A 23122-nucleotide genomic window follows, 5' to 3' on the forward strand; every position below is an offset into this window, starting at 1 on the left:
ACTACCTCTTGCAGTTTGGTCAAACTCATGCTGGTAACCTCGAAAACACTATCCAACCATCTCGTCCTCTGTCGCCCCCTTCTCCTTGTGCCCTCCATCTTTCCCAGCATCAGTGTCTTCTCCAGGGAGTCTTCTCTTCTCATGAGGTGGCCAAAGTACTGGAGCCTCAGCTTCACGACTGCCCACTATGTAAATAATGTATATAAAGCAGACATTCTGGGGGAACTTCCATTCCTCCTCACCACTATGAGCTGAATGAAGAGCATGAAATCCACTCTTGACTCCGAGTATATTTCATATAACTTTCAGCCAGCTTCTAAGATGGACGCTGTTCTGTCTGCAACAGAACTGCTGCCCAAGGGCTCAGAAAACTTTCTTTTCCTCCGCCTTTCCGCCACCTCTGGCCTGGTTAACGCCTTGAACATCTGCGCTCCCGCAGTGATGATTAAAGGTTCACTTGCCCACCTGGAGATTCCAACCTTCCACCTGCCACCTGGAGGGGACCAGGCAAACCTGGAGGCCCCGGGTCAGAGCTCGGGCAACCCCACCTAGCAGAGAATTCTTGGCAGTCCAGAGCAGTGAATCGTTCAGAGTTCCAACAGGGACTCCCTGGCGCCTTCAATGTATGCCCTGTGACGCACAGGGTGGGAATTGCCTTCGCCTGAGCTGATCCTCCGTTTCCCCAGTCAAACTGCCCATTTCCTTCCTGGTCTTAATATAGATGGCAACCCCCCTGAGCAGGGAAGGGCCCTGGCACTCTGCTAGTCTGAACAGCCTTTTGGCACTCGGCAAAGGTTAAACAATAGGAGATTCTGCCCGTTGCGTCTGGCCTAATCCCCATCGCCGCTAAACAGCCCCGGGCATCTATGGGACATCCTCCCTGGGACACGCAAACCCAGGAGACCTTTCCTAAGAAAGCCTTCTCTCCCAGCTTGGGTCTTGCTGGGGGTCGGGCGGGCAAGGGAGGGCTTTCTCCTCTGGGCCAGACCCCCTCCGGCAGGCTCCCCAAGGAGCAGGGAGTTCAGCAAGGGTGGCTGGGTCATCTGATTTCTGTTTGTTTGAATTCCCATCTCCTCTGAGCAGGAGAGAGAGAGCGCCGGGCAGCAGAATGGAGTGTCCTTTGAACGGAAGCCAGAGGGAACAGGTGGCCCCGCAGAGCAGAGCGCAGCAGGCTCATAACTGCCAGAGTTCTGGGGTAAAAGATACTCCTCTCTCCCCACGCTTAATCCAGCTCGGTTACGCAGAGTATAGAAGGCGGGCAGCTCTGTCCCACTTTTAATCCAGCGCTAGCGGCCGTCGGCAACGGCGACGGTAGGTAACGGGTCCCTTGCCTCGTTTCCCCAGGGGTAGAGACCGGGAGAGGCCTCACTCTGCGCTGGGACTTCCTTGGGCCGGGCAGAGTCTTCTAGCCTGCGGCTTTGCACCTGGCCTTTCCGTGGGTTTATGCGGAGGGCTACCTGTCCAGGTAAACTCCAACCTTTTGTTCATGGGAGATGGAGAGAGATGGTTTGGGGATGCTCTTCCCACCAGCATTGCACGGGCATCGTGCAGGGTAGCCTTGGCGTGGTTTGGATGCCCTGCTACCAGCAGTCGAGGGATGCCTTGGGCCAAAGAGGTCCTCTCGACCATCTTGGTGGCTTCTGCTCTGAGAACCGAGCTCTGAGGTGGCTGCTCTTGAGGCTAATGTCTCTGGCAGGTGCCCGGGCGATGGCTCTCTGCAGGCAGTTATTTCCATCTGCTCCCTAGGGTAAGATCAGGCAAATCTTGGCCAGACTTTTGCTGACTTCCTTCGGCCGTCTGGAGTGCAGTTCACGCTGCAAGCTTCTTCCTTGCACAATTCAGGCTTTTGATTCCAAGGCAGCCTTGAGCTTTAGTCTGAGCTGCCACTCACCTATCGACGAGGTGCCTTGGGGTGGGGGGAAAAAACAACACACCTTGAAGCAGAGCATGTGTGCAAAATGAATCCAGAGTCTGCGGAGAACTGTGAAATTTTGTGCAAAGCTGGGAATCGTCTGCAAAGTTGGACTGAGTTTGTTTTTAGGCAGTGGAGCATCTATTCCATTGGCCTTTTTTATTGTATGTGTGTGTGTGTGCCTGTGGAGTATAGTTTGAAATAATAGTCAGGTGCTCTGTAGAATGGGCATGGCTACGGGCCAAGCCAAAGAGGAAAAAAATGTAAAAATCAGGGGCATTCCAAACAGGCCTGCAAGTGCTAATTGATCTGATTTATGGATCAATCAGCCAACATGTTAATTGATGGGGGAATTTTTTAACTGGTAGGGATGGAAAGGGAGCATTCTTGTTTATCTTTGGATGTGGTTTTGCTTCTGGTATATTGCTGTACGGAGGAATTGGGGAAGACTTACTGGTATATTAATGAGGTTGTTTTGTTCCAATAACGAAGTGATATCCTTTAGTCGTGAATCTTTAAGTCACCTCATGCTTTTTTCAGGCCTGAGGCTGAGTTTTCTTTTGTAGTAGACAAATCAATTCCACCTACTGTAAATGTTTGTCATGCGCAATAACTTCCATGTGGTTTTGGTGAAATGTGAATTTACTATTTTTAATTGATTCCTGACCGGTTGTAATTATTGTTAGGCTTTCTTGTATGACCATAAGCCATCACAAACACTCATTTAATTATCAATGTATGCAACGCCACACCGAGCTTTCTTCAACAAAAAGGAAAAAGCCCCTGCCCCTGGGAGCTTACAATCATAATTTCCACAGTGCGGTCAGATAGCAGGGGGAGGGAGGGAGACTCAGTGTGCAGCCGCAAGTGATGATGAATGTGGGCAAATGCCACGAATGTTTGGTTCCAGCAGGGGATGAGTATTAAAGGCCGGCCGGCAATCAATCACCTGATCATTAATTGGGTCAAACAATTGTCCCTAACCATTAGGGACACCGGAGAAGCAATCTGCTTGGTCTGCTGCAAGACGGAGGACCAGGCGAGGCGGTTGTTTTAATCCCAGTGAACTCGAGCGGGATGCATGTGTCTCTGCTGTGTGTCCTTGATGGGCGGAATCGCTATGACTCCAGCCACTTTCTTGATGGGACCCATTTGCAGCTGCCTCCGCAGGGCAGACGGCCGGCCTGGTTAGCAGCCCTGCCAAGTCTTCCCTCCCTTGGCACAGAGGGCGTCCCGGTTGGGCTCTGTCCAGGCTGCAGCCATGCAAGAACCTGCTCTCGTCCGGAGGCCCTTGTCCCTCCAGGCTGCTTTCATTGCCTTCTCGCGGTCAGGATAAGGAATGGGTGAACGGCCCAGCTAGCTAATATGGTACCAGGATTGAACTCTTAACTGTTGGCACGTTAAACTAGCAAGGGGTGGTTTCCCCATATGTACTGGGAATGCCCAGAGGTAAAGGAATTCTGGAATAAAATCCTAAAGGTTATTTTATTTTATTTCCCCCCAATTTTTTTTATTGATTTTCCACATTTATCACAAAAATGACATAACAAAACACACAAGAAAAGCACATAAATTAAACACAAAGAAAAATTGTTTCTTCAAATACCTAATTCTCGTTACATTGGTAACTGCCTTCCTCGAATCCCCTCTAACTGAATTTCATTATATCACCTATATAACAGTTCTCCAAATTCACATTTCTAATAATATTAACTCTTTTCATTTACTAACCTCTTCTCCAATATTAATATTTTAATCCTTAATATTTACTATCGCATATTCTTATTTTACCCCTAAGCCTATTTATTATTTCCAAGAATTTTCTATTTATCCTATATCACAATATTTAGCTAAATATTCTTTAAATTTCTTCCAATCCTCATGTATCTCCTCTTCTTTCTGGTCGCGGATTCTTCCAGTCAGGTTGGCCAGCTCCAAAAAGTTCAACATCTTCATCTGCCATTCTTCTATTGTTGGTATTTCTTGCGATTTCCAGCTTTTGGCTAATAAAAGTCTTGCTGCTGTAGTGGCATACGAAAACAGTCTAACATCTTTTTGGGGCATTTCCAGTCCTATTATTCCAAGTATAAAGGCCTCTGGTAAAATCCTAAAGGTTATTAATGAACTATTTAAAGCGAAGCTTTCAATAGACTTTGATTTCATGACAATGGGTATACTTGGAAACATGGCTATAGAGAAAGGGAACCAGCTTACTTTCAAAGCTATGATATTAGTGGGAAAGGCAACGATAGCTTTAGGTTGGAAAGACAGAGGAAAATGGACAGTAGAGGCATGGAATAGTTATTTGTTTGAACTTATTCAGTCGGACATTGTTGCAGTCACGTTACAGGAAACAACATGGAAGGTCAAGTCCACCACAATAAGGAACAGATGGAACCCCTATTTTCAATGGATAAAAACTACTGGAACAAAAGACATTCAATAGAAACTAAAGACGCTATGCCCATGGCTGAGGATAATTGTTCGAACCTTTCCAGTGGATATGGGGGGGGGGGAGGGAGGGGAAGGACAAAAGTGTACGGAGAATTTAAAAATTGGAAGGAGATAATATAATGTATCTAAAAATCCCGAAATAAATTAATTTTAAAAGAAATAAATAAAAAAAAAAAGGAATGGCTGAAAAGGAAATACTCTCTATTCCAAAGTGTGAATTAGGGAATTTAATCTACCCTAGGCAACACAGTAGATCTTCTTTTGATTGATGGGTTGATTAAGAGCAGGGATGTCAGAGATTACTTTTCCCCCTATAATATATTTTGTTCTTTTTTCCATATAGAAAGTTACATTTGTTGCTCAAGAATTGTATTCCAGTTCAACAAAACTAGTGAGTTCTCACTCAGCCAACAGCGATATTCATAGCCCAAATTACATACAATTGCGTTTTAGGGTTCGGTCTTCATCCTCTCCAAGCTGTTTCTTAATACGTTCTGCTGTTTTCAATAATAATAATAATAATAATAATAATAATGCTTCAAACTCCACTGTGGCCTTCGCATATGGGAAAACAACTTTTTATATAGACTAGAAAAGGCTTTTCTAGTCTTCTTTGAAAGATTCTAAATCTGTTTCTTTCTGTATCTGCATCTTTCATCTGCGCTCCCAATTTTTCAATCTCTGCATATTCCAAGGTTTTCACAGCCATCCTCCCTTTGAGGGTGTTCTTCTCCTTCCATTTCTGTGCACAGAGAATCCTTGCCGCTGCAGTCACATATAGAAATACTGTTGAAACTTTATTTGCGATTTCGCTGTCCAATATCCCCAGCAGGATGTCAGATTGCCAGTGGAAATGGGAATGAAAATTGACAATGCATTTGCGGAATCAAAATCAATTCATTGGACATAATTGGTATCCACTGTTGTCACTTCCAGCCTTCGATATGGAATTGATTTGACACTGATTCTCGCATTGCAAGACGCTTGCTGTCCCTTCCAACTCTGAGATTCTGTGATTGTGTTTCCTCCCCCCATTTCCGCTGTGTTTTCCTTTGCATCAAAATGAATGGGGTGTAATAATGAAATATAATGCAATTCTACCACCCCGGACAGCAAAACAAATAATGTAGTTTTTGGCAGAGGATGGACTGCAGCAGATGGAAACGCGTGTTGCAGACTACAGGGGGAAATGGGAAAAGATGCTATCTTAAATTCAGAATAGCTGGGGGTCACGCCAGAGCCCAGGGGCTGCAGCTCACCAATAATAATAATAATAATAATAATAATAATTTATTATTTATACCCCGCCCATCTGGCTGGGCCTCCCCAGCCACTCTGGGCGGCTTCCAAAAGAATATTAAAATACTATAATACATCAAACATTAAAAGCTTCCCGAAACAGGGCTGCCTTCAGATGTCTTCTAAAAGCCTGGTAGTTGTTGTTTTCTTTGACATCTGGTGGGAGGGAGTTCCACAGGGAAGGCGCCACTACCAAGAAGGCCCTCTGCCTGGTTCCCTGTAACTTGGCTTCTCGCAGTGAGGGAATAATAATAATAATAAATTTTATTTATACCCCGCCCTCCCCAGCCAAGAGCGGGCTCAGGGCGGCTAACACCAGGTATAAAAACAATTGATTAAAATACAACTTAAAAACAAGATTAAAATACAACATTAAAATGCAGCCTCATTTCAGTAGGAACTCAAATCAAAAACTTTTTTGCGGATGAAAACATCAAGTCTTCACCAAGGCCAATGAAATATACTCGGAGTCGAGAGTGGATTTCATGCTCTTTATTCAGCTCATAGTGGTGAGGAGGAATGAAAGTTCCCCCAAAGTATCAGCTTTATATACATTATTTACACAACGGGCTGCACATGATTGGCTAATTCCGGAATTCTCCTGTAGGCCAATCAGGTTGTGGATTCACTTCCATCTGGAGCTGGATTAGGTGGCTCCTGCAGACCAATCATACTGCTGCATTGTTCTAGGACCAATCAGACTACTGCATCCTGAATCCTATTGTTCTAGGACCAATCAGACTGCTGCATTGTTCTAGGACCAATCAGACTGCTGCATTCTGGATCCTATTGTTCTAGGACCAATCAGACTGCTGCATCCAGAATCCTATTCTTCTAGGACCAATCAGACTGCTGCATTCTGGATCCTACTGTTCTAGGACCAATCAGACTGCTGCATCCTGAATCCTATTGTTCTAGAACCAGTCAGAGTGCTGCATCCTGAATCCTATTGTTCTAGGACCAATCATACTGCTGCATCCTGAATCCTATTGTTCTAGGACCAATCAGACTGCTGCATCCTGAATCCTATTGTTCTAGGACCAATCATACTGCTGCATTGTTCTAAGACCAATCAGACTACTGCATTCTGAATCCTATTGTACTAGGACCAATCAGACTGCTGCATTTTGGATCCTATTGTTCTAGGACCAATCATACTGCTGCATTGTTCTAAGACCAATCAGACTGCTGCATTTTGGATCCTATTGTTCTAGGACCAATCAGACTGCTGCATTTTGGATCCTATTGTTCTAGGACCAATCAGACTGCTGCATTTTGGATCCTATTCAACTCAGTACATAACACCCAACTATCCAGACTGGTCCTGCGTGGGCCAGAAAAAAAGCCAGGGAAGTCCCCAAATAGGAGTTCCATCACAGAAGGAGAAAGGGAAAAGGAAAGAGGGGAAGGGGATCAAGTTGATTCCAAGCCAAAGGCCAAGCGGAATGGATGGGAAAACGTCCCCCACTTTGCATCTCCAACAAGGGCTGGGAGAGAGTCCTGCCAGAAAACCTAGACTGCTGCTGCCAGCCAGTGCAGACAGTACTGAGGAAGATGGACCAATGGCCAGCCCAAGACAGGTCACCCAACTGTTCCAACAGTTCATTCAACCTAACAACAACAACAACAACAACAACAACAATTTATTATTTATACCCCGCCCATCTGGCTGAGTTTCCCCAGCCACTCTGTGTGGCTCCCAAACGAGTGTTAAAAACAATACAGCATTAAATATTAAAAACTTCCCTAAATAGGGCTGCCTTCAGATGTCTTTTAAAGATAATATAGCTGCTTATTTCCTTCACATTTGAAGGGCGGGTGCCACTACCAAGAAGGCCCTCTGCCTGGTTCCCTGTAACCTCACTTCTCGCAATGAGGGAACCGTCAGAAGGCCCTTGGAGCTGGACCTCAGTGTCCGGGCAGAACGATGGGGATGAAGACGCTCCTTCAAGTTTACAGGGCCGATGCCATTTAGGGCTTTAAAGGTCAGCACCAACACTTTGAATTGTGCTCGGAAGCGTACTGGGAGCCAATGTAGATCTCTCAGGATCGGTGTTATGTGGTCCTGGCGGCCACTCCCAGTCACCAGTCTAGCTGCCGCATTCTGGATTAATTGCAGTTTCTAGGTCACCTTCAAAGGTAGCCCCACATAGAGCGCATTGCAGTAGTTCAAGTGGGAGATACCTAGAGCATGCACCACTCTGGCGAGACAGTCTGTGGGCAGGGAGGGTCTCAGCCTGCGTACCAGATGGAGCTGGTAGACCACCTCCCTGGACACAGAATTGACCTGCGCCTCCATGGACAGCTGTGAGTCCAAAATGACTCCCAGGCTGCGCACCTGGTCCTTCAGGGGCACAGTTGCCCCATTCAGGACCAGGGAGTCCTCCCCACCCGCCCGCATCCTGTCCCCCCAAAACAGTGCTTCTGTCTTGTCAGGATTCAACCTCAATCTGTTAGCCACTGTAGCCTTCTTAGACTTTACTGACTGGTGGGGTCTGCGTTGCTCCCGGGAGGGAGAAAGGAAGTCAAATGACACCGAGGTTGATTCAGAGAAAGAGTTTATTCTGCTCTCCGCATAGCAGAAGGCACTTGCATGGTCAGTTCACAGCAAGTCCAAAGAAATGAGAAATTTCATGCAGTATATATATCCTCCAGGCACCCTCTCCCCCCTTCCCCAGGAATCCAACCACTTCAGCTTATACACGTAAGTTGACATCCATGACCATAAACAGATATTCCTGTTCCGGTACTCTTGACCATAAAAAGTTGTTCCTGTTCCTATACTCTTATCTTGGGGCCGGAGGTCACCAACTCTAAGAGCACTCCTGGCGCCGTTCCCGGGTCTCTTGTCAGACCTGACAAGGTCTGTGCGTCTTTGTGGTCAGGATGTAAGATAAGACCCAGACGTGCCATCCCTGCTCCACTCGGAACTGGCAAGGCCATCCATTGCCGTCACGGACTGATAAAGGAGAGGGCTTTGAACACTTGCTTATACAGCTGGCTTTCTGTTTATACATTGACTCAAGAGCTCAAGTTAATGCATTTGAGAAATGCTCCCTTGGAGGAGGAAAAATGAGGATTTTGGGTTCCGTTTCAGACTGACTGCACAGAAACCCATTCCTTCCCCCTTCACCACCATCCATCCTCCAACCGCCTCCAGACGGAGCACCTTCACTGCCTTCACCCAACATTATCTGATCTGACTGGCAGCAACTCTCCAGGCGTCTCAGCCAGAGAGAGGGTCTTTGCTGTCACTTTTAGCAAGAAATGCTATGAGAGATTGATCCTGTGGCAGGCGGCCACCGAGAAGGGATGGGATGCTGAGCCAGAGGAGCTTCCCTTTGGCCTGGGCACACTCCCCAATGCTCATCCTTGACGTGCGCTCTGAGTGGTGCAGGGACATGCCTCCCCATGCTCCCCTTGTTTGCTTCTCCCGAAGAGGATGAGAAGCGGTGCTGTTTCGTGCACACAGCTCACCATTTCCTCAAGTGGCAGGGAGTTCCAGAGGCAGCTGCTGCAGAGTTTGCTTTTCTATCCAGAGGAGAGCACTTGAGGCCCTGCGGATTTGCAGATATAGATGGTGCACTTAGAGAAAATATAGGAAACTCTCTTGTACCGCCTGAACAGCCAGGACTTTGCCCAAAGAATCCTGGAAAATGAAGTCCCTATCACCTTCACTACTGCAAAAAGTCCATAGTTTGAAGAGGTGGGTTTCTTGCGCCAGGGTCCTTCAATCATGCCAACCTGAAATTCTCCTTTTTTATTCTCTCCTGCGGAATGACAATGTGGAGGCGCTATAAATCAGGGTCAGGACTCAGGGAACGAGTTTGCTGTTAATTCGGCAGGGAGCCACAGACCTGAGCCAAATGCCTCTCTATCTGGCCCTTGGAACTGCCCATGAGTGTTTCTGCCTGGCTGGGAAGTACCCTCGAACTCTGATGATGGTTCTTGTTCGTCTGGACGGAGAATAGAGGCAGGAGAGAGTGTTTGCGAATGTATGTAGGAACCAGTCTGCTGCACAAAGGTGACATTTACATCCATTGCCCCACCCACTTTGGCCTCTGGCACTGCCCGCCACTGGCACGCCATCCCCCGCACACAGGATCCTTGTGCTGAGAAAAACTTTGGAACTCCCTGCCTATTGACGTCAGGCAGCTGCCTTCGCCGAACTCTTTCTGGTGCCTGATTAAAAACATTCTTTGCTTAAGCAGTCCTAGCCAGGTGTATCGAAAGTTAACGCGACCTTTCACCTCTTTTAGTTTATTATTTTAACTTTTTAAATGTCTGAAGTTTGTGTTGTTAATTTTTCATAATGAAATTTTTGTTGTTTTTATCTTTCTTTTGTAAACCACTTTTTTTCCTTCCTTCCTTCCTTCCTTCCTTCCTTCCTTCCTTCCTTCCTTCCTTCTTTCCTTGTTTCTTTCCTTCTTTCTTTCTTTCCTTCTTTCCTTCTTTCTTAGCTTTCTTTCTTTCTTTCTTTCTTTCTTTCTTTCTTTCTTTCTTTCTTTCTTTCTTTTAAATAAATCAATAAATGCTGCCTCCTCTTGGCATGTAGGGCAATTTATTGCAATGCCCCAAAACACTTTTTGTCACTTTAATTTTTGTTATTTGCTGTATCGAGGGGAAAAAAGCTCTACTCTCCCTTATTTTGTGTCTTGCACAGAAGCTGAGTTGAAGGCCAAGGAGGGAACCCGAGGTCTGGACGCCTCTGCCCAACACCCAGCATCCGAGGAGGCTCCCCTGGGAGGAGAGCAGAGGATGGAGAAGGACGGAGGGTCTTGCAGCACCCCCGGCACAGAAGGGGGAGCAGAGGCGCCTGCCGTGGGCCTGGGGGAGCCGAGAGAAGGAGCGGAAGCCGGGCCTGAAGAGCCAAGCCAGGAGGCGAAAGGGGAAGGGGGAGCAGGGCAGGATGCGGCCAAGGCAGTGGAAGAGAGCCATACGCCAAGCCAAGCCGCCGTGGCAGGAGGGGAAGGGAGCCACGAAAGCCCACCAAGCTCCCAGCAGAAGCACCTTGAACTTCAGCAGAGCCTCAGCTGCCCAGCACACCTGCCCAGGTAATGCTTCTCTCTCGTACATCCTTTATTAATGCATTGATGTACGAATTTTTTTTTTGTAAAAAAATATATCAAAGCGGTTTGCAGCAATGAAGCCATAAAAAAGTTAAAAGCAGACTTTTATTTTATTGTTTTCACTTATATGCAAGAAGCAACCATCTATATTCAACAATGCCCACCAGCAGCAGCTATAATAATAATAATAATAATAATAATAATAATAATAATAATAATAATAATAATTTATTATTTATACCCCGCCCATCTGGCTGGGCTTCCCCAGCCACTCTGGGTGGCTTCCAAAGAAACACTAAAATACCGTAATACATCAAACATTAAAAGCTTCCCTAAACAGGGCTGCCTTCAGATGTCTTCTAAAAGTCTGGTAATTCTTCTCTTTGACATCTGATGGGAGGGCACATCTACTGAGAAGGCCCTCTGCCTGGTTCCCTGTAACTTGGCTTCTTGCAGTGAGGGAACCGCCAGAAGGCCCTGGGCACTGGACCTCAGTGTCCGGGCAGAACGATGGCGATGGAGGCGCTCCTTCAGGTATACTGGACCGAGGCCGTTTAAGGCTTTCAAGGTCAGCACCAACACTTTGAATTGTGCCCAGAAACGTACTGGGAGCCAATGTAGGTCTTTCAGGACCGGTGTTATATGGTCTCGGCGGCTGCTCCCAGTCACCAGTCTAGCTGCCGCGTTCTGGATTAGTTGTAGTTTCCAGGTCACCTTCAAAGGTAGCCCCACATAGAGTGCATTGCAGTAGTCCAAGTGGGAGCTAACCAGAGCATGCACCACTCTGACAAGGCAGTCCGTGGGCAGATAGGGTCTCAGCCTGCATACTAGATGGTAGACAGCTGCCCTGGACACAGAATTGACCTGTGCCTCCATGGACAGCTGTGAGCCCAAAATGACTCCCAAGCTGTGCACCTGGTCCTTCAGGGGCACAGTTACCCCATTCAGGACCAGGGAATCCTCCACACCTGCCCGCCTCCTGTCCCCCCAAAACAGTACTTCTGTCTTGTCAGGATTCAACCTCAATCTGTTAGCCGCCATCCATCCTCCAACCGCCTCCAGGCACTCACACAGTACCTTCACTGCCTTCACTGGTTCTGATTTGAAAGAGAGGTAGAGCTGGGTGTCATCCGCATACTGATGAACACCCAGCCCAAACCCCCTGATGATCTCTCCCAGCGGCTGCATGTAGATGTTGAAAAGCATGGGGGAGAGGACAGAACCCTGAGGCACCCCACAAGTGAGAGCCCAGGGGTCTGAACACTCATCCCCCACCACCACTTTCTGAACATGGCCCAGGAGAAAGGAGCGGAACCACTGTATAACAGTGCCCCCAGCTCCCAGCCCCTCAAGACGGTCCAGAAGGATGTTACGGTCGATGGTGTCAAAAGCCGCTGAGAGATCCAGCAGAACCAGGAAACAACTCTCACCTTTATCCCTAGCCTGCTGGAGATCATCGACCAGTGCGACCAAGGCAGTTTCAGTCCCATGATCCCGACTGGAAGGGATCCAAATGGTCCGCTTCTTCCAGGCGTGCCTGGAGTTGTTCAGCAACCACTCACTCAATCACCTTGCCCAAGAATGGAAGATTTGAAACTGGGCGATATTTGGCCATCGTGGCCGCATCTAAAGATGTTTTTTTAAGAAGTGGTTTAATAACCACCTCTTTCAGCGGGTCTGGGAAGGCTCCCTCATGGAGGGAAGCATTCACCACCCGATGAAGCCCATCGCCCAGCCCTTCCCGGCTAGCTTTTCTAAGCCAGGATGGGCAAGGATCAAGGAGACATGTGGTTGGTTTCACTCATCCAAGCAGCCTGTCCACGTCCTCGGGGGTAACAGATTGGAATTGATCCCACACAACTTGACTAGACAGGACTCTAGCACTCTCCCGCCCTGGCCCTGCTCCCACGGTGGAGTCTACTTCTTCCCGAATCTGAGTGATTTTATCTGCAAAAAATAAATGCACCAAAGGTCTATTTGATTTCATTTAACTTTTAAGTGATTTCAGTTTTTAAGACAAAGGTTGTCCACAAGACAAAGGTATCATTCCACATTCCTCCTTTGTCCTTAAGGTCCACAAATGACAACACCTTGGAGGTCCCAGGTCGCAAGGAGGTTAGATTGGTTTCAACTAGGGCCAGGGCCTTTTCAGTACTGGCCCCGACGTGGTGGAACGCTCTGTCCCAAGAGACCAGGGCCCTGCGGGACTTGACATCTTTCCACAGGCCCTGCAAGACAGAGCTGTTCCGCCTGGCCTTTGGTTTGGACTCAGTCTGACCCTTATGTTTCCCTCCCCTTATGGTCTTGATCTATGGGCTACTTTTAAAATGAGGCTGCATTTTAAATTGCATTTTAACCTGTGTTTTAAATTGGGGTCCCCCCTCTCCCCCCCTATTATGTTTTTACTGTGATTTTATTGGTGTTAGCTGCCCTGAGCCTGGCTCTGGCCGGGGAGGGCGGGGTAGAAATAAAATAATAATAATAATAATAATAATAATAATAATAATAATAATAATAATAATAATAATAATAAACTAACCAACAAACTGAAACCGACATGGGGGCAAATAGAAGAAGACGCCTTCACCCCGGTTTGGCTCCCCTTTATCACATACACAGCCCAACAAGACAGCAACAAGAATAGTAAAGAGAACCCACTCAAGTGACGCTGACACAAAACCGCACACATACCGGTACATGAAGTAGAATAATAGAAGTATTGCCACCCCACCCCACTCACCATCCCCCCCTCCCCCTCTTTCACCCTTTTCTTCCTAACCTAACATTGTGTTGTTGTTGTTGTTTAGTCGTTTAGTCGTGTCCGACTCTTCGTGACCCCCTGGACCAGAGCACGCCAGGCCCTCCTGTCTTCCACTGCCTCCCTCAGTCTGGTCAAACTCATGCTGGTAGCTTCAAGAACACTGTCCAACCATCTTGTCCTCTGTCATCCCCATCTCCTTGTGCCCTCCATCTTTCCCAGCATCAGGGTCTTTTCCAGGGAGTCTTCTCTTCTCATGAGGTGGCCAAAGTACTGGAGCCTCAGCTTCACGATCTGTCCTTCCAGTGAGCACTCAGGTCTGATTTCCTTAAGAGTGGAGAGGTTTGATCTTCTTGCAGTCCACGGGACTCTCCAGAGTCTTCTCCAGCACCATAATTCAAAAGCATCAATTCTTCGGCGATCAGCCTTCTTTATGGTCCAGCTCTCACTTCCATACATCACTACTGGGAAAACCATGGCTTTAACTATACGGACCTTTGTTGGCAAGGTGACGTCTCTACTTCTCAAGATGCTGTCTAGGCCTGTCATTGCCCTTCTCCCAAGAAGTAGGCGTCTTTTAATTTCGTGGCTGCTGTCACCATCTGCAGTGATCATGGAGCCCAAGAAAGTAAAATCTCTCACTGCCTCCATTTCTTCCCCTTCTATTTGCCAGGAGGTGATGGGACCAGTGGCCATGATCTTCGTTTTTTTGATGTTGAGCTTCAGACCATATTTTGCGCTCTCCTCTTTCACCCTCATTAAAAGGTTCTTTAATTCCTCCTCACTTTCTGCCATCAAGGTTGTGTCATCTGCATATCTGAGGTTGTTGATATTTCTTCCGGCAATCTTAATTCTGGCTAGGGATTCATCCAGCCCAGCCTTTCGCATGATGAATTCTGCATATAAGTTAAATAAGCAGGGAGACAATATACAGCCTTGTCGTACTCCTTTCCCAATTTTGAACCAATCAGTTGTTCCATATCCAGTTCTAACTGTAGCTTCTTGTCCCACAGAGAGATTTCTCAGGAGACAGATGAGGTGATCAGGCACTCCCATTTCTTTAAGAACTTGCCATAGTTTGCTGTGGTCGACACAGTCAAAGGCTTTTGCATAGTCAATGAAGCAGAAGTAGATGTCTTTCTGGAACTCTCTAGCTTTCTCCATAATCCAGCGCATGTTTGCAATTTGGTCTCTGGTTCAACCTAACATTGTATGTAACACTAAAAAAAAATATTTAATAATAATAATAATAATAATAATAATAATAATAATAATAATAATAATAGGAGGAGAGGGCTTTCGAAGCCTGTTAGCCATGCTGGCTGTGCTCTGCATCCACAATCGGAGGCAGCAAATGTTTCTGAATCCCAGTTCCTGGAAACCGCAGGATGGGAGAGGGGTCTTGTGTTCGAATCCTGCTTCAAGGCTTCCCATAACCGGCATCTAGGTTGGCCAAAGTGAGCACAGGAGGCTGGACTAGGTAGGGCCAGATGCTGTAGCAGCTTCTCCTTTGATGTTCTCCTCTTCTGACATTTCAGCCTAGCAGATATTCCGGAAGAGGCTCCGGCTGACCTCAAGGAGCCGACTCCTCAGGAACCGGCGGCTCCCACCCACAAAGCAGACCCGCCACCCCCTGGGGAAGCCAAGGAGGCCCCCCCTGATTCGGCGCAAACCCCAGCGGCGGCAGAGCAACTGGGCCCAGCGGATCAAGGAGAAAGGACCTTGGCCGAACCCGCTCCCTTAGCCCCAGGGGCCACAACTCAGGATGCTGGTGAGCCCAGTGTTTCCGCAGCGCAGCTGCCGTCGGAAGGAAGTGAGACCGCGGCAACCCCTGCAGAGGTTCCGGATACCCCAACCAGCCCATACCTCACTCCGGACTTTGGCAAAGAGGACCCGTCCCTGATTTTGGGTAAGGCCATCGAGGCCTCTGGCTTTGCGGAGCCAGCTGAACGAGCCTGGTCCAGACAGAGGGAATAGGAGTGAGGGGCAGGCGGCCAGAACAGCTCTCTTTTTAAAAAAAGGAAGGAAGGAAATATAAGTTGTTCATTCTTTAGGCCCAGGGGTCAGCAAACTTACCGCGCCTCGGGCCAGTGTCGCCAGCGCCAATCGCGCGGCGGGCATTGGAGCGCATGCCCATACACGTGCGCACACACTATTTCCGGTGCACTTCCGGCTCGGAGAAGCACCGGAAATAGCTTGTGCGCATGTGCACAGGCCTCCTCCGACCAATGTGCACCGGAAATCACGTTTGTGCATGCGCAAATCACGTTTGTGCATGCGCAAATCACACTTGTGCATGCGCAAATCACGCTTGCGCATGCACACAAGCTATTTCCAGTGCTCCTCTGACCCAGAAGTGGGCAGCAGCGCAGCACCAGTAAGAATGGGTGTTGGCAGCGGGCGGCGGGGGTCACTGCGGGCCGGATAAACGAGTCCCTCGGGCCTTATCCGGCCTGCGTGCCTTAGTTTGGGGACCCCTGCTTTAGGCTGTGCCTGGCTTCGTCTCAGGGAGAGGGTGGGACAGAGCAGGGAAGGAATGCAAACATCAGGCATGTTTTCTCAACTGGCGCTATAACAGACATCAGCTGCAGGAAACAGGTTGTCGCTGAAAGTGTTCTGACTACATCCCTCAGAGATTGAAGCACATGGTGCGCATCGTTCTGCAGAGGCTGTTCGTTTCTTTGGAGGAGAATGTCTGATGCCTTTCCCTAAGGTGGAGGACAGGAGCGGCCCATCCCGTTTTGCCGCCTGAGGCGAAACAGGAAGGTGCCGCCTCTGCCCGCCGAAGTCTCACTTACTGGGGTTGTTCGGTGGCTTCTTCTGGAGAGATCTCATAGAAACTGTCGCCACATGACTCTAGAGGCGGGTGGAGTGCTGCAGGGGGGGGGCACCCTGTGGGATTTAAACCCCCCCCCCCAAGGCTGCTTCTTCAGCCTGCCAAATGGATGGGCCGGCCCTGGTTGTGCAAAGGGATGCCTTTTCGGCACCGTCCTGGTTCCCTGCAGCACACTGTTGCTTGAAAACAAAGCACTTTGCACAGGTAATAATAATAATAATAATAATAATAATAATAATAATAATAATAATTTATTTATACCCCAGCCACTCTGGGCGGCTTCCAACAAAGTATTCAAATACAGTAACCTGTTAAACATTAAAAACTTCCCTAATCAGGGCTGCCTTCAGATGTCTTCTAAAAGTCTGGTAGTTGTTGTTCTCTTTGACATCTGGTGGGAGGGAGTTCCACAGGGCGGGCGCCACCACCAAGAAGGTCCTCTGCCTGGTTCCCTATAACTTGGCTTCTCGCAGTGAGGGAACGGCCAGAAGGCCCTCGGCGCTGGACCTCAGTGTCCGGGCAGAACGATGGGGGTGGGACGCTCCTTCAGGTCTACTGGACCGAGGCCGTTTAGGACCCATACTAAAATGGATTAAAACTGGCATCAACTGGTGGGATGCTTCAGCTCCCTGTTTGCCCAACATGTGGCCCTCGTTTGGTCCAGGGTTGCACTGTTGCTGACCACCACGGCCTCATAGGGTCTTCTGAGCAGCTGGTGCCTTTGGCTGCGGTTTTGCTGAGCCCCAGAGCTTGGAGATTGCAGGGCAGGAGGAAAGTTTGCCCTGTGCCCTGATCCACCTGGCATGCGCTGCCTCCCTCCCTCCCTCGACTCCCTCTCTGGCATGCGGAGAAAAGCTCCTTTCCATGAGATACGCAGGCTGGCAGGGCGAGGGACCGGGGCGCATCGCAGCACCAGGTGTTGTTGTGATCGCTCTCCCCGCTGTGACAGATGGGACAGCGTGTCTTGTGGCCGGGTGACCTTGCAGAGGGGTTGGGAGGGAGGGAGTGTGGGGTGTGTGCAAGGCAAAATGTGGCAAGTGGGTGAGGTTAAGGGGCAGACGCGGGTTGGCAGGGCAGCAATGGAAGGGGAGGACGATTGTGTGTTGTCTGTTGGGGAGGTGATCACCAGGTGGGTTTTGTCCTGGGCTGAGCATTTGCTAGGCACCTGCAGTTTCCTTGTGCCAAGGGCAGGATCTGCAGAACCTTCAGTCTTCAAGTCAAATGAAACAACTGAATCTCAAGTTTCTAGTCCTTATGAAAAGAAATGTTCAAAGGCCCAATGAAAGTGCAGGGGAGTTCAGGCAGACAGTGCTGTGTTGTCCCCTCCTCCTTTCTTTCTCACGGACACCTCAGGACCTGAACCAGGATGTGCTGTGAGGCCAGTGTCTCAGGGATGGGTCATAACTTAGTGATGGGACATGCGCAGAAGGCCGCACTCCCTGGCGTCTCCAGGAAGGCCTAGGACAACCTCTGTTGGAGACCCTGGAGAGCCATTGCAAGGCAGGATAGATCTGAGATGAACTGACTTCAAGCTTGCATGATCCGATCAGAAGGTCGGTGGTTCGAATCCCCACGACGGGGTGAGCTCCCGTTGCTCGGTCCCTGCTCCTGCCAACCTAGCAGTTCGAAAGCACGTCAAAGTGCAAGTAGATAAATAGGTACCACTCCGGCGGGAAGGTAAATGGTGTTTCCGTGCACTGCTCTGGTTCGCCAGAAGCGGCTTAGTCATGCTGGCCACATGACCCGGAAGCTGTATGTCGGCTCCCTCGGCCAGTAAAGCGAGATGAGTGACGCAATCCCAGAGTCGGCCACAACTGGACCTAATGGTCAGGGGTCCCTTTACCTTTACCTGGAACTTCTGAGCTCCACCAGTAAGTGCAAAATATTGCCTTGACCTGGTAACAGACGGACACCTAGGATAAAGGAGCAGAGTGCATCCGAGCACATTTTCAGCCCAGGAATTAGTTTGCGGCACTAGAACTGAACCCTCAGTCCTTTCTCACACAAAATTAATTCCTAATTTGCCCCCAGAGTTTCTTTGCTTTGGCAGGGAAGGGCAGGCAGCTGTGAGGGATGCTGTTGCTGTTGTTTAACAACCTGGGAAATGAAGATTGATGGTTGGTTAGTACAGCATTCTGCACTTTGGGGTCCCGAGATGTTGTTGGACTACAAATCCCATAGTCCCTGGCCATTTGCCGAATTGGCTGGAGATGATGGGAGTTGTAGTCCCACAATGTCTGAGGACCCAAGGTTGGAGAACGCAGATCTAGTATGATGCAGATATTGACCAGTAAATCCCAACCTACCTTCTGCCCACGCCTGGTAGAGATAATACTGAACTCAGTGGACTAGTGGCAGGGCCGAATTTAGGTTTGATGAGGCCCTAAGCTACTGAAGGTAATGGGGCCCTTTATATGTCCGCCTGTCCTTTGTCAACAACAAATTGTCGCTGTTTTTTTGCGTTGAATATATGCTATATGGTAATTTATGGACCTAATAGGTATCTAAAGCCATTTGCACATAACAAAATATGTATTTTATCAAAGTAACTGTTGAACTGAAATACAATTAAGAAGTATATTAATAGTGAAATAATTATGAAGCTCTAACATAAAATGATTGGGAGCCCATCATAGGAGCCTACACAACACAAAACACTGTTGCTGTATGTAGGTTGTATTTTATTTGTTTTTTATCTTGTATTTTGGAAATGTACATCCAGGTTTTTTCCTTTAATTTTTTTGGGGGCCCCCAAGAGAGCGGGGCCCTAAGCTATAGCTTGTTTAGCTTATACGTAAATCCAGCACTGGGGACACGGGTGGCGCTGTGGGTTAAACCGCAGAGCCTAGGACTTGACGATCAGAAGGTCGGTGGTTCAAATCCCCCGCAATGACGGGGTGAGCTCCTGTTGCTCGGTCCCTGCTCCTGCCTACCTAGCAGTTCGAAAGCACCTCAAAGTGCAAGTACCGCTCTGGCGGGAAGGTAAGCGGCGTTTCCGTGCGCTGCTCTGGTTCGCCTTGCTGCACAGTTGGAGGTGGCATCCCCTCTTATATTCTTACTCCCAGCCTAAACACTGGAAATAGAATGATTTTTCTCAGTTTCTGCGCGATTCCAGCTGTCCTTCCCCAGAGAGATCTCTGTTTCCTCATTGCCCAATGAGCCGAATCTTGCAATCCGTTTTTCCTACAGGGTTACCATCCATGCATTGGCATCTGAATGTGTCTAAATACTAAACGAGGTGCCCTGTCTATAGCGCAGCTTCCAGTGTTTTTAGGAACATACGAATATGCCTTCTGCTGAGCCAGACCTCCACTCCCATCGTTCTGCCCGGACACTGAGGTCCAGCGCCGAGGGCCTTCTGGTGGTTCCGGAAGGCATTCGGATGAAAACTTTTTATCAGGCGGCTAGTCCTAGTCTTTGTAACCCTGTACCTTCTTCCAGAAGGCAGAAGCTGAAAGAGATCATTTCCAGGGTGTGTACTATCCTGCCACTGGTCCTGTTAGCTAGGGATGATGGGAGTTGTAGTCCCAAAACATCTGGAGGGCCACGTTTGCCTATGCCTGAATTAAAGATCTTTGAGGAAGGAGAGTCCATAACTCAGAGTCCATAAGCAGCATCTTGAGGAGGGGAGCGGTTTTGACTGAGAAAACAGCAGGAAGACCTTGGGTAGCGCCCGTGGCCAAGATGGTTTTGGCCCCAGCCTGGATAGTCTTGGAGCAAAGATGAAACCCCTTTCTGCTAGTCGGCAAGGCGCTGTCCCTTATGCTGCTGCCCAGAGGCACCATCGCCATTTTGCCAGTAGGGGTCGCCCTCTGCACATGCCTTGGGGAGATGCTGCTGCATACAGAATTGTCACCATCAGCTGTGAATCCTGTCCGTGGCAATTTCCATCAGCGGCTGGGCTGCGTTTGCATCACTGAAGTGCCCTCCCCCCCGGGGGGGGGGGGCACAAGCCTGGCCAGGGTGTGTGGAGGTCCTGGGCTGCCCAGAGGACAAGATCCACTCCCCCTCTCAGCCCCACCGATGTTGCACTAAGCAAAGCAGAGCAAGATGTTTGGCTGCAGGAGTTGCAGGAAGGAGCAGCCAAGCAGCCTGTGGATTTGTGTAGAGTTTCCTTAACCTTTCTTTCTTCCGAAAATGTCCCACAAGGCAGCGGGTACAGATTTTCCATGGGGCTTACTTTCATTTTTTTTAAAATTATTATTAATTTGGTTTTACCAATTTATTCACATTCAAAATCACAAATGAAAAAAATTACAAGAAGATTCTTCCGTATCTTTAGACTTCCCTCCTCCCCTCCATGGGTTCTTTAGTTAACTTTTTCAACTGCATATTGTAAATCACTCTAGCTTTTCAGTACTCTGTTGTGTCCACAGTCTATGTAACATTACAAGAAACAAACAAACAAACAAATTCCTTCCTGTAGCACCTGGACGAAAACAAGTTTGTTATTGGTATGAGCTTTTGTGTGCATGCACATATTACAAGAGTTATTTCAAACCTGCTAAAGAGTTCAAATGTTGTCTCTCAAGTATAATATAAATTTCCCCTATTCTCTATTGAAGTTTTGATCCTTTTGGTTTCCAATTTTCCTGGTCATTCTTGCCATCTCTGCATAGTCCAACAGCTTAGTACATAGTACAGTTCCTAACAAAAAGGCTCTCTTTTTTGTACTTTCAAAGCCTTTCTCATGAATGAGTATAGCCACAAGGCAGCTATATTACAGGAGAGTGGATCTTATAGCATAGTATATGAGCCTGTTCTACTGATGAACCCTAGGATGGTGAAACAAGGCTAATATTCCAGAAATCCTTGTCTTAGACTCCGTGAAAGGATTCTGTGGAATTGTAACAACCCTTTATGTGGATTATTGGACTCTTTGAACAGACAGGTGGAATCGACACTTATACATGTATGGACCTTATGCATGAACTGACTAGAGAATGAACTGATCGACTGGGATTTTTTCTGTTGAACTTTATGAGACTTCCATTGAAATCTACAATTTGATACAGTGAATTTGTTGTTGTTGTTTAGTCATTTAGTCGTGTCCGACTCTTGGTGACCCCCTGGACCAGAGCACGCCAGGCACCTCTGTCCTCTACTACCTCCCGCAGTTTGGTCAAACTCATCCTGGTAACCTTGAAAACACTATCCAACCATCTCGTCCTCTGTTGCCCCCTTCTCCTTGTGCCCTCCATCTTTCTCAGCATCAGTGTCTTCTCCAGGGAGTCTTCTCTTCTCATGAGGTGGCCAAAGTACTGGAGCCTCAGCTTCACGATCTGTCCTTCCAGTGAGCACTCAGGGCTGATTTCCTTAAGAATGGATGCATTTGATCTTCTTGCAGTCCATGGGACTTTCAAGAGTCTCCTCCAGCACCAGAATTCAAAAGCATCCATTCTTCGGCGATCAGCCTTCTTTGTGGTCCAGCTCTCACTTCCATACATCACTACTGGGAAAACCATGGCTTTAACTATATGGACCTTTGTTGGCAAGGTGACGTCTCTACTTCTCTGTATACCTTATTTATTCAAAATTACAACCGGTTACGTCTTGTGTGTTTATTGAGACAGCTTCTAGGAGCCACGGAGGAGAGCTGGCTGCAGGGTGGGAGCACCAGGTGGACGAATGAATTATCCCAGTGGTTTTTCTTTTGTTTTAACTCCTGCCTCTCTCTTCCAGATGACACCCCCCCTCCACCTGCTCCCTTCACCCACCGCATCGTCCAGCTGAGAACGGCGGAGTTCAAAGACACCTACAGCATCAACACCAAGGAGATGCTGGGAGGGTAAGGCCTGACAGGGGGGGGGGAGAGGGTGCCAAATCGTTCGCTCTTCCAGCGACATAATTGTGGGAATGTTCAGGGAGGCAGGAGAGGATATATTGTTTATTAATATCCTTCCTAACTTGCGCTAGCAAGTTTTGCAACTTAGCAGAGTTTTACATTTCCCTTTTTAAACGCACAGCAGATAGCTGGCTGCAGGCTTGTGTAAGCCTCTCAATATTGGGTTCCTGGTAAGTTCCCTTATGTCCCTCTTAAAAGAATAAACATGCCACAATCTTGTTTAAAGTACAGTGGACACTCGGGTTGCGAACGTGATCTGCGCGGGATGCACGTTCACAACCCGCAGCATTCTCAACCTGCATCTGCACGTCTGCGCATGCGTGGATTGCGATTCAGTGCTTCTGTGCATGCACAAAGTGCAATTTAGCACTTCTGTGCATGCGCAACCGCTGAAACCCGGAAGTAACCTGTTCCGGTACTTCCAGGTTTCAGTGGTCCACAACCCGAAAAAACACAACCTTGAAGCAGCTGTAACCCGAGGTATGACTATATATAAAATAAGTTTACTCACATCACCAGCTCACAGTTGGTTCCCGAAGGCAGACTTAGTTACAAAGTATATACGTGTGGATCTGTGGGATGCTCCAACAATGGAGGAAGCCAAAGAGAGAGATGGTGCTGCATGCCTTGTCCCTTTTGTTACCTGGGCAGGTAAGGTCACGCCCACCTCTAGTCACATGCAAAGGATGTCCCAGCCCAGGAGGAAACAGGAAGTTTTCGACTGGCTGGACCAAACATTCCCCTGCATGTCCACTCTAGGAAAACAAGGAATGTCGTACTTGAATGCTACTTATGTATCACATCCCACAATAATTGTGACTGTTTCCAATTTCCTGACGGTTTTCTGCGATACGGATATTATTTTTGAAAGCATGCACGTAAAAGAAAATGCAGCAGTAAGATTGGCATTTGTAAATGAAAGAAAGAATGCTGCAATGTTTTAGAAAGT

The 23122-nt window shown here is 48.1% G+C and overlaps 1 protein-coding gene across 2 annotated transcripts in view; it reads left to right on the forward strand.

Annotated features, from left to right (window-relative positions):
* Positions 1–1100: 1100 nt before the first annotated feature.
* Positions 1101–23122, forward strand: part of MYLK2 (myosin light chain kinase 2) — a 40380-nt gene continuing 18358 nt past the window's right edge. The window contains exons 1-4 of one of the 2 annotated variants that reach the window (XM_028735581.2): positions 1101–1311; positions 10329–10719; positions 15031–15401; positions 22011–22116. In XM_028735581.2, coding sequence (XP_028591414.2) covers positions 10424–10719; positions 15031–15401; positions 22011–22116 — 773 coding nt within the window. In that variant the 5' untranslated portion in view covers positions 1101–1311; positions 10329–10423. Of the gene's footprint in view, positions 1312–1333; positions 1466–10328; positions 10720–15030; positions 15402–22010; positions 22117–23122 lie in introns of those variants that run through there. The other variant, XM_028735580.2, reaches the window with a different exon arrangement.

Source organism: Podarcis muralis, chromosome 5, assembly GCF_964188315.1.
Source record: "Podarcis muralis chromosome 5, rPodMur119.hap1.1, whole genome shotgun sequence".
NCBI classification, from domain to species: domain Eukaryota; kingdom Metazoa; phylum Chordata; class Lepidosauria; order Squamata; family Lacertidae; genus Podarcis; species Podarcis muralis.